Genomic DNA, 14,982 nt, shown 5'->3' on the forward strand with positions numbered 1-14,982 from the left:
ATATATAAATAATTATATATATATAAATAATTATTATTGTTGAGTGAATTTCCGAGTTTCAGGGACTATTCGATTCACCGCAAAGCCAAGTTTCCTCGTGCTTCATAGTAGTGAATCAATTTTCCCTGAAATAGTGTAAAAAAATATATATCAAAGAAAATCATACTTCGGCTCCATTCACACGTCCGTATAATGGTCCGCATCCGTTCCGCAAATTGGGATGCGGACCCATTCATTCTCTATTGGGATGGAATGGATGCGGCGAGCATACTATGTGCTCTCCGCATTGGCATTTCCGGAGCGCGCCGCCGATCTTCCGGCCCGCGGCTCCCGAAAAAAATTAGAGCATGCTCTATTCTTGTCCGCAATACACTACGGATGTGTAAATGGACCCTTAACTCATCCATTTGCTGGCGATGGGCCGGCTGCCGACATCTTGATTGAAGATCTCGCACGATGATGCCATGCGCAGTGACCTATGACGTCATCATGGGCCGCGCAAGATTTTTCGCTAGCTCTCCAATCAAGATGGCGACGGCCTGCCTGTCACCAGAAATGGATGAGGTAAGTGTGATTTCATTTATTTATTTTTTAAATTTTACACTGTGATATTACTGTCATATGCCGTGATGAACGCAGCATCTGAGGGGTACAATGACGGGGGGGACGGCACAATCGCCGCTCCATGTCATTCCACCCACTACTTACAAAGAAATGCGCTTAGTGACAGTGAAGTAATAAACATAAAACATACTATAATAAATGTATAAAACTGCACAAAAGTTCAGTAAGTCCCAAGAGTATAAATGTGCAGCTACTATAATGTCAGACAGATGGTTACTATGTCCTAGGATATACGGAGCTGTGATGGATGATGTGATACAATCCCATTGTGCTGCGGTCGGAGCCCGTGTGATAGCTGTGAATACACTGGAGGGGCCAATGATAGAGAAGTGAGTGGGCTGGACACAGGGATGGAGAGGGGGAGGAGGTGGCTGAGGGTTGGAGTGGGCTTCTGACAGCCATAGCCTATCACACTTTTTCCTTTACAACTTTCGCCCAGCACTATTGCAAGTTCTGATAAACTTTAGCTTGCAGGCGCCTTGTCTCCCTGACAGCTGATTGGAGTGACATTACTATTACATTATGTCCCTCTCATATTCACAGACAGCTCCGGGCGCTGCAGATATGACTTATGACAACTTTTTAAATGGCAGATAATAATAATAATAATAAAAAATAAAAAAAATTCTGGAAACTTTGAGCACTGAAGATGTCCTAAGATGGATTGTACGCATCTGCTTTGGGTCTGCCGCTTCCTGGTTTTAGCCGTTCCAGGCCACTTGCTTGCCAGCAGGATCTGTCCGGACCTCGTGGCTGACAGCTGCCTGTGCACCGTGGAGCGCTCCAAGGGACTGGGGCGACAGAAACTCATCCACATCAAGGTGGTGTGCAATGGAGGGGAGCTAGCGGAGACGTTACAACCTACGTTACTGCCCAACAAAACCGTGGCCCTGTGAGTACCCATAGGCTGGCGACTAAAGTGTCTGCTTTCTTGTGTTCTGCATGCGGCAATGGTGCTAATGAAATTGCTTGAAGGGCTAGAAGTGGGAGAATTCTGTTGGACAGATTCGAGATTCGCAGCAGATCATTCTGAATTCATTCGTAACTACAAGTTCCACTATGCATGAGCACTACAAGTCCCAGCAGGCATCACCACTACAAGTTATGCTGACGGCTCCAGGGGCATTGCAGGACTTTTAGTTCCACACAGTTACTGTTTGTCGTCATAAAAAAAAAAGGCTTAGATAATTTCTTAGAAGTAAATGACATTAATGCTTATGAAAATGTGTAGAAATTTGAGTCTCACTCCCCTTTTTCTAAAAATTCACATCCCCCACCATCCCTTGGTTGAACTTATAGGACTTGCCTTTTTTCAACATGTAACTTTGTAACTATGTGTCAAATCACTATAAAAAGTTATCGACACGTCTGCCATAAACTTTAAACATCACATTCTGATGCCAGAACTTGATGATTATGCAGAGATAAGCGGCGCTACATGCACTCTGCTTATCTCTTCCTGCAGGAGCAGACTGTCACAGATTGCTTTTGTGAGAAGTTTCTTCTCCTGTACCTGCCACTGACTGATTCACATTTAGGGTTCCTTCTCTAGATAAAAAAAAAGAGGTTCGTCAGCAGCTGGAGGATGTATTATACAGTCCAGTACTCCAGCTGCAGACCTTGGAAAGGATGAGGAAGTTTCATGAGTCAATCAATGGTGGAAAGGATGTTTCTCTCTATTTTTTTCTTTTAATGGAGGTTCTGCAGAGTTTGTGATGTGTATCATAAGGAATAATATCCTCCTCCCCTACTATAAATGCCGTCTGCCACCAGAAGTCCCAACATGCAGCATTTAGCGATTCCCTTCTGCGGGCTCTTCACGGTCAGATCTTTATACTGTAGAACAAACAGCTGCAAACTTATCAGATATGGATAGTATGAGTTGTAGTAATAACAAGAAAATTCATAATAATGGTAACATGTTCTCTATTAATATTATCCTATTAGAAATCATTTAAAAAAATATATTTAAATAACATAAGGGATAATGGAAAACGATTGCTTCATCAATCTAAATCCTATCCTCTTAAATAGGACATGTCACCATGAAATGCAGTGCAATCTATAGAAAACATAGAGCAGGAGAAGCTGAACAGACTGATAGCATTGACTTTATACAGAGATAGCTGTCAGTCATTGATATATGTACATCGGAGAGGTGTTATCAGTGATTGATAGCATTCTCTGTGTAAGTGTGTATATAGAGATAGCCATCAGTCACTGATAGTTGTACACAGGGGAGGTGTTATCAGTGATTGATATCATTCTCTGTGTAAGTGTGTGTACAGAGATAGCTGTCAGTCACTGATAGTTGTACACAGAGGAAGTGTTATCAGTGAGCGATAGCATTCTCTGTGTAAGTGTGTATACAGAGATAGCTGTCAGTCACTGATAGTTGTATATGAGGAGGTGTTATCAGTGATTGATTCCATTCTCTGTGTAAGTGTGTATACAGAGATAGTTGTCAGTCACTGATAGTTGTATATGAGGAGGTGTTATCAGTGATTGATAGAATTGTATGTGTAAGTGTGTATACAGAAATAGCTGTCAGTGACTGATAGCTGTACACAGGGGTGTGCTATCAGTGATTAATAGCATTCTCTGCGTAAGTGTGTATACAGATAGCTGTCAGTTATTTATAGCTTTACACAGGGGAGGTGTTATCAGTGATTGATAGCATTCTCTTTGTAAGTGTGTATACAGAGATAGCTGTCAGTCACTGATAGTTGTACATAGGGGAGGTGTTATTAGTGATTGATAGCATTCCCTGTGTAAGTGTGTACACAGAGATAGCTGCCAGTAAGTTGTACACAGGGGAGGTGTTATCAGTGATTAATACAATTTCCTGTGTAATGCCTTATTCACACGTCAGTGTTTTGGTCAGTGATTTCGATCAGTGGTTTTGAGTCAAAAACAGCTGCGCATCTAAACACAGGACAGGAGCAGATCTGTCCCTTATACCTTATATCTGTGGAGGCTCCAATCCTCGTTTTGGCTCACAATCACTGATAAAAATCACTGACCAAAACACTGATGTTTGAATGAGGAATAGCTGTATATACACAAATAGCTGTCAGTTATTGTTGTACACAGGGGAGGTTTTACCAGTTACAGTATGTATACAGAGGAATGTGTCAGTCACTGATAGCTGTACACCCTCCACCTCTGTATACAGCTATCAATGACTGACAGCTACCTCTGAATGAATATTGACACAAAGAATGCTATACATCACTGATAAAACCTCCCCCATGTGCAACTATCAGTGACTGACTGCTATCTCTGTATACACACTTACACAGGGAATGCTATCAATCACTGATAACACCTCCCCTGTGTATAACTATCAGTTACTGACAGATATCTCTGTATACAGAAACACAGGGAATGCTATCAATCACTGATAACCCCTCCCTATGTATATCTTCCAGTGACTGACAGCTATCTATGTATATACAGTTACACAGAAAATGCTATTAATCACTGATAACACCTCCTCATATACAACTATCAGTGACTGACAGCTATGTATGTATACACAATTAAACAGAGAATGCTATCAATCACGGATAACACCACCCCAATATACTGTATGTCTATCAGTGACTGACAGCTATCTCTGTATACACACACAGGGAATGCTATCAATCACTGATAACACCTCCTTATAGACAACTATCACTGACTGACAACTATCTATGTATATACAGTTACACAGAGAATGCTATTAATCACTGATAATACCTTCTCATATACAACTATCAGTGACTGACAGCTATGTATGTATACACAATTACACAGAAAATGCTATTAATCACTGATAGCCCCTCCCCTGTGTAGGGCATGTACAGTGATAGCTGTACATGGTGGAGGCATTATCAGTGATTGATAGCACTCTCTGTGTAAGTGTGTATACAGAGATAGCTGTCAGTCACTCATAGTTGTACACAGGGGAGGTGTTATCAGTGATTGATAGTATTCTCTCTGCAAGTGTGTATACATAGATAGTTGTAAGTCACTTGAGTTGTACACAGGGGAGATGATATCAGTGACTGATACCATTCTCTGTGTGTGTATACAGAGATAGCTGCCAGTCACGGATAGTTATACATGGGGGAGGTGTTATGAGTGATTGATAGCATTCTCTGTGTAAGTGTGTATACAGAGATAGCTGTCAGTCACTCATAGTTGTACACAGGGGAGGTGTTATCAGTGATTGATAGTATTCTCTCTGCAAGTGTGTATACATAGATAGTTGTAAGTCACTTGAGTTGTACACAGGGGAGATGATATCAGTGACTGATACCATTCTCTGTGTGTGTATACAGAGATAGCTGCCAGTCATGGATAGTTATACATGGGGGAGGTGTTATGAGTGATTGATAGCATTCTCTGTGTAAGTGTGTATACAGAGATAGCTGCCAGTCACTGATAGTTATACACGGGGAAGGTGTTATTAGTATTTAGCTCTAGCAGTGATAGCATTGATTTATGATCTCCTTCTCTTTTGTTTTCAAAGCTCCTATGCAGACCTACTGTATGTAACTCTGTGGTTACATAGCACAAGCAAACCCTGTGATGTCTGATCCTGTAACCATATTATCTTCTATCAGTTCTTATGAATGAACATATATTTTGTAGATTAGCATACAGTAGAGGATAGATGGAAGGAAGTACGTATGACTGCAGGATCAGGCTGCATAATCTTATAGGCTATGGACACCTTTGGGGACAAATTTTGTATTAATATTATTTTCTACGCATTTGGGATAAAAATATATTTTTTTAAGTGGTCTTTATTAAAATATTCAACATTTGTTCCTCTGTAGCTTTCACTTTCAGTGTATCTGCAGACTATTGCTTCCCCAGTTGCTCTGATGGACACAGAAATGGCATATCTATGTAAAACTCTGTGGGATTACCGGGTGTCGGACCCCCAGCAATCAGATACTGTTGACCTATCCTGAGTATGGATCAATCATATTGAACACTCAGAAAACCCCTTTCAATATAAAGGGGTTATTTCAAGGATAGGTGATAAGTGTCCGATCAGTGAGCATCCCATTGCTGTGACCCAACCGATTATGTTTGAATAGAGCAGTGGTCTAGTCGAGGGCTATAGAGATTAAATGGAATGGCAGCGCTCATACTCGACACCTACAAATGGTCAACATAGGACTCCTGGTCTTGTGATTGGTGGGGTACTGTACATATTGAATGAAATGTGAGTCATTTGTAAATTAATCTCATTAATTATTTTGTACTGATCCTGAGTTACAGTCTGCATTTTATTTCAGGCAATTCTTCAGCATTCGGAGATTAAAGGGTTTTTTAGGGATTTTGGAACTATCCTCCATCAGCCATTCTCTCAGCTCACCAAGCACAGTGCTGTCCATTGTATAGCGGCTGGTATCGCAGCTCAGCACCTTTAACTTCAATGGGCTGAGCTGCGCCTAGGCCACGTGACCAAAGAACGCAACATCACTGGCCTGGGCAAAGCTGTGAGAAGCTACTGTGAGAGCTGATCGGCAGGGGTCCCAGGTGTGGGACCTCCACCATCCTCTACCTGGAGGATAGATCATCAGTTTTAAAATCTTGGAAAACCCACCATTCACACCGGTTTAAAATCTGCACAGAACTTTAATCTGCACAGACCTGAAATCTGGCTATTTTGCAACATTTAACATGAGCGCTTAAAGTATACAGCGGACCCATAGTTATAAGCCCACTGTATTCATGAAGAGAGCACTCCCCCCATAGTTATAAGCCCACTGAAGAGAGCACTCCCCCCGCGGACCCATAGTTATAAGCCCACTGTATTCATGAAGAGAGCACTCCCCCCATAGTTATAAGCCCACTGTATTCATGAAGAGAGCACTCCCCATAGTTATAAGCCCACTGAAGAGAGCACTCCCCCCGCGGACACATAGTTATAAGCCCACTGTATCCATGAAGAGAGCACTCCCCATAGTTATAAGCCCACTGAAGAGAGCACTCCCCCCGCGGACACATAGTTATAAGCCCACTGTATTCATGAAGAGAGCACTCCCCCCATAGTTATAAGCCCACTGAAGAGAGCACTCCCCATAGTTATAAGCCCACTGAAGAGAGCACTCCCCCCGCGGACACATAGTTATAAGCCCACTGTATCCATGAAGAGAGCACTCCCCATAGTTATAAGCCCACTGAAGAGAGCACTCCCCCCGTGGACACATAGTTATAAGCCCACTGTATTCATGAAGAGAGCACTCCCCCCATAGTTATAAGCCCACTGAAGAGAGCACTCCCCCCGCCTTCCCCCGCAGACTCTTGTGTATACTTGTCAGTCACTTCAGAAAGGGGTGGGGGGCTCTGCTTTGCAAATACATTAGTCTCATTTATGGATCTACCATATTTTTCATTGCTCCTTTTGGCCAAACTTCAAATTTTTCATGCAAATTTGTTTAATAGGGGAATGCACCAAATTTAGCTGACAGGTTTAATTTATTACATCTAATGTGCCTTTTCACATTCTTGTTTGTACATTGTCTTTGCCACCCTAATAAATTGAGTCGCTCATTTATTTTACTAGCTGAAAAAATGAAAACTGATGTGCAAATCACCAAAAAGCCCCTCATACGGAGTCTTACAATACAGCTTACTGATCTGCTTCATAGAAGATGTACAGTAGTCTCACACTTGATACACTTCTGTGATGTCTATATCCCTTTTCTGGGCAAGCGTATAGGGGTCGTCTTTATGAGACCACTAATCTGTAGGAACGGCAAGGCAGGGTCATTTATTCTGAGATCTTTTATGGCTCATGAACACGAAACGACCGTATGTATTTTGCAGTGCGCAGAAAATACAGATGACGTCCTTGTGCATTCTGTTTTTTGTGAAACGGAACAGTCCCATCCTTGTCCATCATGCGGACAATAATAGGACATGTTCTATTGTTTTGTGGAACGGACATACGGAAACGGAATGCACACGGAGTAGCTTCCGTTTTTTTTTTGCTGACCCATTGAAATGAACGCAAAAAAAAAAACAGGACAGAGACAGAAAGAAAATACGTTTGTGTGCATGAGCCCTTAAGGGCATCTGTCAGCAGGTTTGTACCTAGGACACTGGCTGATCTGCTACATGTGCACTTGGCAGCTGAAGCCGTCTGTGTTGGTCACAGGTTCATATGTGTCCGCATTGCTGAGAAAAATGAAGTTTTAATATATGTAAATGAGCCTCTAGGAGCAACGAGGGTGTTGCCATTGCAGAGAGAGCTGAGCCTTCACTGCTTGTTCCTGTCAATCAAAGTGCAGAGGATGTGGCAGTTGCAGAGAGAGCAGAGCCTCTGGAAAGATGCTCCAGACTATCCGTCTGGAGCATCTTTTTTTAGAACTTTACCATTTCTCTTTTCCTCCTCCAAGAAAGTTATGAATATATTAACAGTTGGGATGCGTCCCTGCATACATACAGAGCCAGACTGTGTAGGGACATGCCTCTTTGACAAGAGGAATAGTAACACCCAGTTGTCAATGTATTCATACATTTCTAGGAGGACTAACAGAGGAAGGCAGGAGGGTGACAAGTTCTCTTTAAGTACTTTTTTTCTCTTTAACAAAGTCTGCAATAGTGATTGTATCCTTCAAGGAGTCATTATGGGCCTTGTCTAGCTGTAAGGAAAATGAAGAAGTGATCCAATCACTTGTAGTATGAAGAAATATTATGCTTCATTTCTTCTTTTAGCTCATTATAAAGAAGAAGAAAAAAAACATTCCTGCAATCAGCAAATCATCTCAGATGGGCCCCGGGGCCATTCCCTGTCTACAAGTTTGTTTAGTAAAACAATTATAGTGAGCAGTGAATGAGCATGAAACGTTGCTTGATCCCTGTTAGGCTGAAGGGGATATCATTCGATAAAGTTATAGTATTCAAATGCAAGATTTAAACTGTAGGATCTCCATAAAACCCCCGAGAGACTTAAAAAACACTTGCTGTAAATCTTAGGAGATGAAGGAAGATAATTGTATAAGATGCTGCGCTCAGTAAAGTGGTTGTAGGACTGGAATTCGAAAACCACAATTGGTTTAATGGACGTATGAAACAAATGGAAGCAAACGATGCGGGGATGAGAATGTCTCCTCAGTCAGTAGTGGTCGAAAATGTGAGCAAATTTACTAAAACAATGAATCCAGTTACAATGAAGCGCAAAGACATAAAGGGAAACAAACATACATTGACTTACTTTTCAATTAAATTAAGCATCTGGTAAAATTTAGATTTAGGGCTCATTCAGACGGCCGTCTGTTGTCCGCAAAAATGCAGATCCGTTTTTTTGCAGGACAGTTCAGCATGTCCGCAAAAAAATGGATTGCATTCAGTTTTTTTGCTGACCCACAGACTTCAATGGGGCCATGTCCTGATTTTCACTGACAAGTATAGGACATGTTTCATTTGTTTTGATGAGCTGTGCAATGGAAGAAAAGGCCCCATAGAAGTGAATGGGACACAATCTAATCCGCAAAAAAATGGATACGCATTTTTGCTGACAGCATACGGCCGTCTGAATGAGCCCTTAGAGACATAGCTTAGGGGAGAGTTAACCCTGAACCTTAACCTTTTCTTTCCACTGATTTTAGGGCAATATTCACAATTTTATGATATCTACCATATACCATATTTAATAAAAGTCGACCCCCCTAGCACATAGGGAATTTGCACTGCAATTTTACAACAAAGCTTAAAGGGCTTCCTCGGGCTTTTAATATTGATGATCTATGCTCAGGATAGGTCATCAATATCAGTTCGGCGGGGGTCTGATACCCAACACCCCCACCAATTAGCTGTATAAAGAGACGGCTAGTGCAGTGTGCACGTGCGCCTCCCTTCTCTCTTCCTGTTCACCGCTGCTGTGTATGGCAAAGCAGCAGCGAGCAGGAAGAGAAAAGGGAGATGGCATGTGCTCAGTACGCTCGTCGTCTCTTCATACAGCTGATGGGCGGGGGTGCCGGGTTTTGGACCTCCGTCGATCTGATTTTGATGACCTATCCTGAGAATAGGTTAGCAGTATTAAAGGCCCGGAGAACCCCTTTAAAAAGCAGCACTGAGCTTTTAACCAACTTTGCATTAATCAATAGTACATTGTGTGCGTGCATATGGAATAACACTATTTCTGGCCATTATATAAATTGTATCTGGCATTTTTTAGCATTTTTTCTCCTTGCTTGCTGAATATCTGGTTTGCAGTTCTCTCATACATGGTGGGTGGAGACGAGCTGCCATCCACTGTATACACAGAAAGTAGAAGACTTCTTCTTCCTAACCTTCTTCCTAACCTTCTCTTATGCACTCAGCCCCAGGATAATAGAAGTACTAACCTGTATTTTTGTGAAGCACTTGTGCTGAGCTATAACCTTCCTATGTAGCTGTGCAGTCTCTCTTTGTCTGTGCCTGTCTCCTCAGCTCCTGTTCACTCCTTCCCCCTTCCCTCTCCATAGACTTGCATTGACATGTGTAATTTGATCCTCTTGCAGAGATGGTCTATCCTGGATAGGAAAAAGGCATCCTACTCCCTCCTCCCTCTCCTTACACATGCTCACAACATTAGTAGAAGTCAATTTATGTCTAGGTGTTTCATACTTCTTCCATCAGTGGCCCACAAATGGCTTTTCCTGGGCATTCTTTTAGCCAAAGAAAGGCATTCTGATAGTAATGTTATATTTGAAAATTTATATTCATGTACTACCCTAACATATTACATATAACTGACCCAATGCAGAGTTTCACTCTCACATGTTGCACTCATTTTTTTTCCTTTTATTCCCCTGCATTCTCAAGTTTATTACCATTGGTTTCAGGTTTTCATTATAAGCTGCTTCTGCATTTATTTGCTACAAATTGCATCTGCTTAGTTAACCACAAAACATCATAAAAATATTATAGTTTATTAACTTAACTAAGCGTTATACAAAATGTATCCACCAGCAGGTGGTAAAAAAAAAACAATGCTAATTTGTAATTCAAATGTAGTTCACTCGGCCCTGGAAACGCCGTTATGAGGGCCTTTTTTCGTGGTGAGAGAACATGTCTTTGCCAGAGCCGGCTCCTAAATCTGTTCCACTCACTATTTTATTCATTTGCTGCTCGAAAAAAAAAAAAAAAAAAAAGACATGTCGCAAGAATTTCCTCTCCGACGATCGGTCTGTTTTCACTCCAGTTTATTATTCCATGGAGAAAGGAGCTTTTTACCATATGGAATATAATTGTTCAAGCATTTATAGATCAGGAAACGGTCAATGGCGAACATAAAGAGGGACATTGTTATATGGAGAGGGGAGCACTGGATACCGAGTGGTCGCAGGATTAAGCAGCAAGTTTGATTATAAAGAGTCTTTATTATACGTCTGGGGTTGACATCTGCTTTTCTTTTTTTATTGAGTATGTTACATGGCGAAGATATAGAATGGCCTATTCCTTGTGCCATGAAAAATGATGCAGATTTCCAATAGTTTTAAAGTTTTCAGTTTCACAGTCAACATTTTTTTTAAATCATTTTAACCCCTTGAGGAACGGGCTCATTTTCACCTTAAGGACCAGGCCATTTTTTGCATTTTTTGCAATGTGGTGATAACTTTAAAACGAACAGGGTAGAACAGGGTTCAGTAGGGTAGGTTACAGACTTGGTAATAGGAACAATCCTATTACACTTGCTGCACTGACTGGGAATCTAAATTGCCATTATACAGCTCTGTAATTCCAGCAAACCGTTCTTGTTATTGGGGTGCAAGTGCTGTTTGATACAGCCATTAACAGGGTTTATTAGAAGGAAATATTTCTACGTCTTATTTGCCCGTATGCGGTGCAGTTAAATGTTCTAAAGCATTTTTTGGCTAGTATTAGTGGGAAAAAATGGCTTATTAGCCATTGTGTGGTGAAGTGAGAAAATTACAGCCCTTTTTGTTGTGTATTAGTCGCAAAAGAAAAATATATTTGCCGTTCAGAGGTGCAGTTATATGTTCTAAAGCCCTTTTTGTCGTGTATTAGTGGCAAAAGTAAAATATATTTGCCATTCAGCGGTGCAGTTATAAGTTCTAAAGCCCTTTTTGGCGTGTATTAGTGCCAAAAAAATATATATATTTGCCGTTCTGCGGATATGTTAACAAGCCCTTTTTGGCATATACCGTATTAGTGGGGAAAAATAAAAAGGGCTTATAAACCATTGTGTGTTGAAGTGAGAAAATTACAGCCCTTTTTGGTGTGTATTAGTGGGAAAAAAAATTATTGCCTTTCAGCGGTGAAGTTCCATTGTACTATAGCCATTTACAGGGTGCATTAATAGGATAGATACGTAGGTCCTATTAGTCGTTCTGTGGTGAATTGTGATTGCTATATACATTTTTTTAGGGTGTATTAATAGGAAAAAGAATACCGGAAAATTTATGGGCGATTGTAGACTTTCTTCTGTATGAACCGAATTACATCAATTAGCCATTCATTGGTGAAATTTGTTTGCGATACAGCCTTTTTTGGGAAAATTGGTCCGTAGCTATAACTATGGTCAAGGACAATATGTGTCCTTTACGGTCCATTGGGTAAATGTGGTTCCTGCCCAGCCACACCAGCAATTTGGCCATGTGACGCCACTTCTGCCTCCACGTTCTCACGCCATTGGTCCTGCGACAATGTCTACCTCTACCTCCTCATCCTCCACAGTGTCCTCAACCTCCACTGCAGGGACAATTCATAGTACTTCTCCAGCATACCACATGTGCAGGGCACGGCGGTGTCACGCTGTTCTACACCTCGTTTGCCTGGGTGAACGAAGTCACACAGGGGAGGAAGTGCTCCGTGTCCTTAATCAAGAAACCAAATCCTGGATTTCTCCACGACAACTCAAAATCAGAACCATGGTGACCGAAAACGAGAAGAACATGGTGTCGGCGCTGCATCAAGGAGGGCTGAGACATGCGCCCTGCATCGCACACATGTTCAATCTGGTTGTCAAACAGTTCCTGAAGTCTCCCACCCATCTGCAAGACATCCTAAAAATGGCCAGGAAACTTTGCATGCACTTCAGCCACTCGTACACCGCAAAGCACACCCTCCTTGAGCTGCAGCGGCAGAACGGCATCCCCCAACATAGGCTGATATGCGACGTTTCCACCCGTTGGAATTCCACCCTCCATATGTTGGACCGACTATACGAACAGAGAAAGGCCATAAATGATTTCTTGATGATCCAAGCGGACAGGAGTAGTCCCCTGTGTAACTTCGATGTCAGCCAGTGGCAGCTCATGTGTGACAACTGCCGTTTGCTCAGGTCCTTTGAGGAGGCCACGTTATTTGTCAGTCGCCAGGACTACGGGATGAACAACGTCATTCTACTGTTTCATGTCCTGGAACAGATGCTGGTAAATCTGGCTGGTCAGAGGACTAGAGACGTGACGCCTAGAAAGATGACGGCAGAGTTTGATACATTTGTCTTTCAAGATCTCTGTTTACAGTCAGTGAACAAGGAACATCATCTATCGCAAGGATATGCAAACAGCTACCGATGGGGTGTTAACCCCCAGAGGTAGGTCATCGGCATGAAGGCGCAGTCATTTTCACAGCTCGAGGTATCCTCTCGGAAGCTTGACCTCTGCACGTTGACGGTCTGCATCGAGAAGCTTGTCTAAAAGAAAAATCCCGCAGTGCACCCCCTTGGAGGAAACTTTTGATCCGGCACAGTCTGCTTTGCTCCTTCAAAAACAATGGAATCTGTACAGCGTGACACCGATGTATAATTTCTCATACACCAGACTGAAAAAGTATTCCAAGCACCTGTTTGCCCACATTGCTGCCGAGAAGAAGAAGGGTCTTGCCATTGAAGTGGGCTCAGAGCTGAACCTAATAGGCAAAGTTTCCTGTTTACCTGAACTCAAAGGAAAGGACAGAGATCCACTGGCTGTGCTCATACAGATTTCATCCAAGCCTCCACTCACCAAGGCAAGCACAGAGGACCGGATTGTGTGGACAGGTTAGTTCTGCGGGACGTACACAGAGGACGATCTCGGCTATCGTAGGGATGTTATTTATGAAGATTTTCGGGTGTTGCCTGTACTGACCAGTTACTTTCCAGCTATGATTGTGTAGCCTGCACTGTAGGAATGAGCTGGTCGGCTTGTGATTTGGTAGCCAAAAGCAGGAGTGGGTACAAAACACAGAAGACATGCAAATATTCCATTCATGTGTCATCTCTGTTTTGTATGTTTTTTTGGCATTAGCAATACTTATGGATTACTGACCAAATGCTGACCGAGTGAGGGCGGATGCTCCACAGACAGGATCCTTTTTTTGTGAGTTATTGTTCTGACAGATCAGAGGAAGGGCAAAATAATCAGTGACGTCAACACAAAGTTACTGCTGACACCCTCTCCACTCTGTCGGGGGGCTCTACTTGTATAAGCGTTTAATAGAACATGTTCTGTAGAACATGTTCTGTGGAATCAGCTGACGACGGTTAAAAGGAGTGCGCTTCTTCTTGGCGCTAACATGAGTTCATACTTGAGTTATTTGGTCAGTTTTGGCCCTGTGACTGCCCAAATAAGTGAAGTGTGCAGTGATTCTAAGAGTGACGCCTGTCATCTGCATGTCATACTGACTTATTATTTCACTACCACAGCAGACTCCCTATGCATGTTACTGCAAGGCACAGTGTTCTACACCACTCTCTACAGCCAGGAAATAGCTGTTTTTTAACGCGATTTGCCGCAAAAAAAATCAGATCAAAGCTAATTTTTAACAACAAAAAAATTGCCAAACTGGCCGAATTGAATTTTTGAAAATCTCGCTCATCTCTAGTGGTCACACATGCTCAGTAGCTCGGTTCTTTCACTTGAATCCTCTTGGCAGTGATTTGTGCTACTGTGTAGACTGGTCAATAAGAATGAGTGCACCAGTAGCGCCACTAGACACACTGGGCCGGTCTTGATATTCCCCGCGCTGCTGAAGGATGTGCATAATTTATAATGAAGCTCACATCTCGACGTAAATTAAGATCATCCTTCAGTAGTCTGTACACAAGAATTAAATCTATGCCAGCTCACAGTTGATGGGGTAAGTGATGAAAAATCTGCAGAGGCAAATGGCCTTGCTCATATTGCACACTAAGCTTCCTTTTTGGAAACGGACACAAATGGTGTTTACACCAGTTTTACAGCACATGTGGGTTGATATATCTCCCCCCATTATGTGGGCATTCTGAGAAGGAATCAAAATAACACTAGGGGGTGCCATAACAAGAAACTGCAATATCAACAAATGCATGTGTTGATAAACCAGGGCCAATGAGTAGATGCTGAGGTATATACATAACAGTGAGTTCTCTTCTTCCAAGCA

At 42.2% G+C, this 14,982-nt stretch overlaps 1 protein-coding gene across 1 annotated transcript in view; it reads left to right on the forward strand.

Moving 5' to 3' along the window:
• The first annotated feature begins 1,060 nt into the window (after positions 1-1,060).
• ADGRA1 (adhesion G protein-coupled receptor A1) overlaps positions 1,061-14,982 on the forward strand; it is a 961,549-nt gene continuing 947,627 nt past the window's right edge. The window contains exon 1 of the mRNA XM_044298088.1: positions 1,061-1,516. Within this exon, the coding sequence (XP_044154023.1) occupies positions 1,284-1,516 (233 nt within the window). The 5' untranslated portion in view covers positions 1,061-1,283. The remainder of the gene's footprint in view (positions 1,517-14,982) is intronic.

The sequence above is a fragment of the Bufo gargarizans genome, chromosome 6, assembly GCF_014858855.1.
Source record: "Bufo gargarizans isolate SCDJY-AF-19 chromosome 6, ASM1485885v1, whole genome shotgun sequence".
Classification (NCBI taxonomy): Eukaryota; Metazoa; Chordata; class Amphibia; order Anura; family Bufonidae; genus Bufo; species Bufo gargarizans.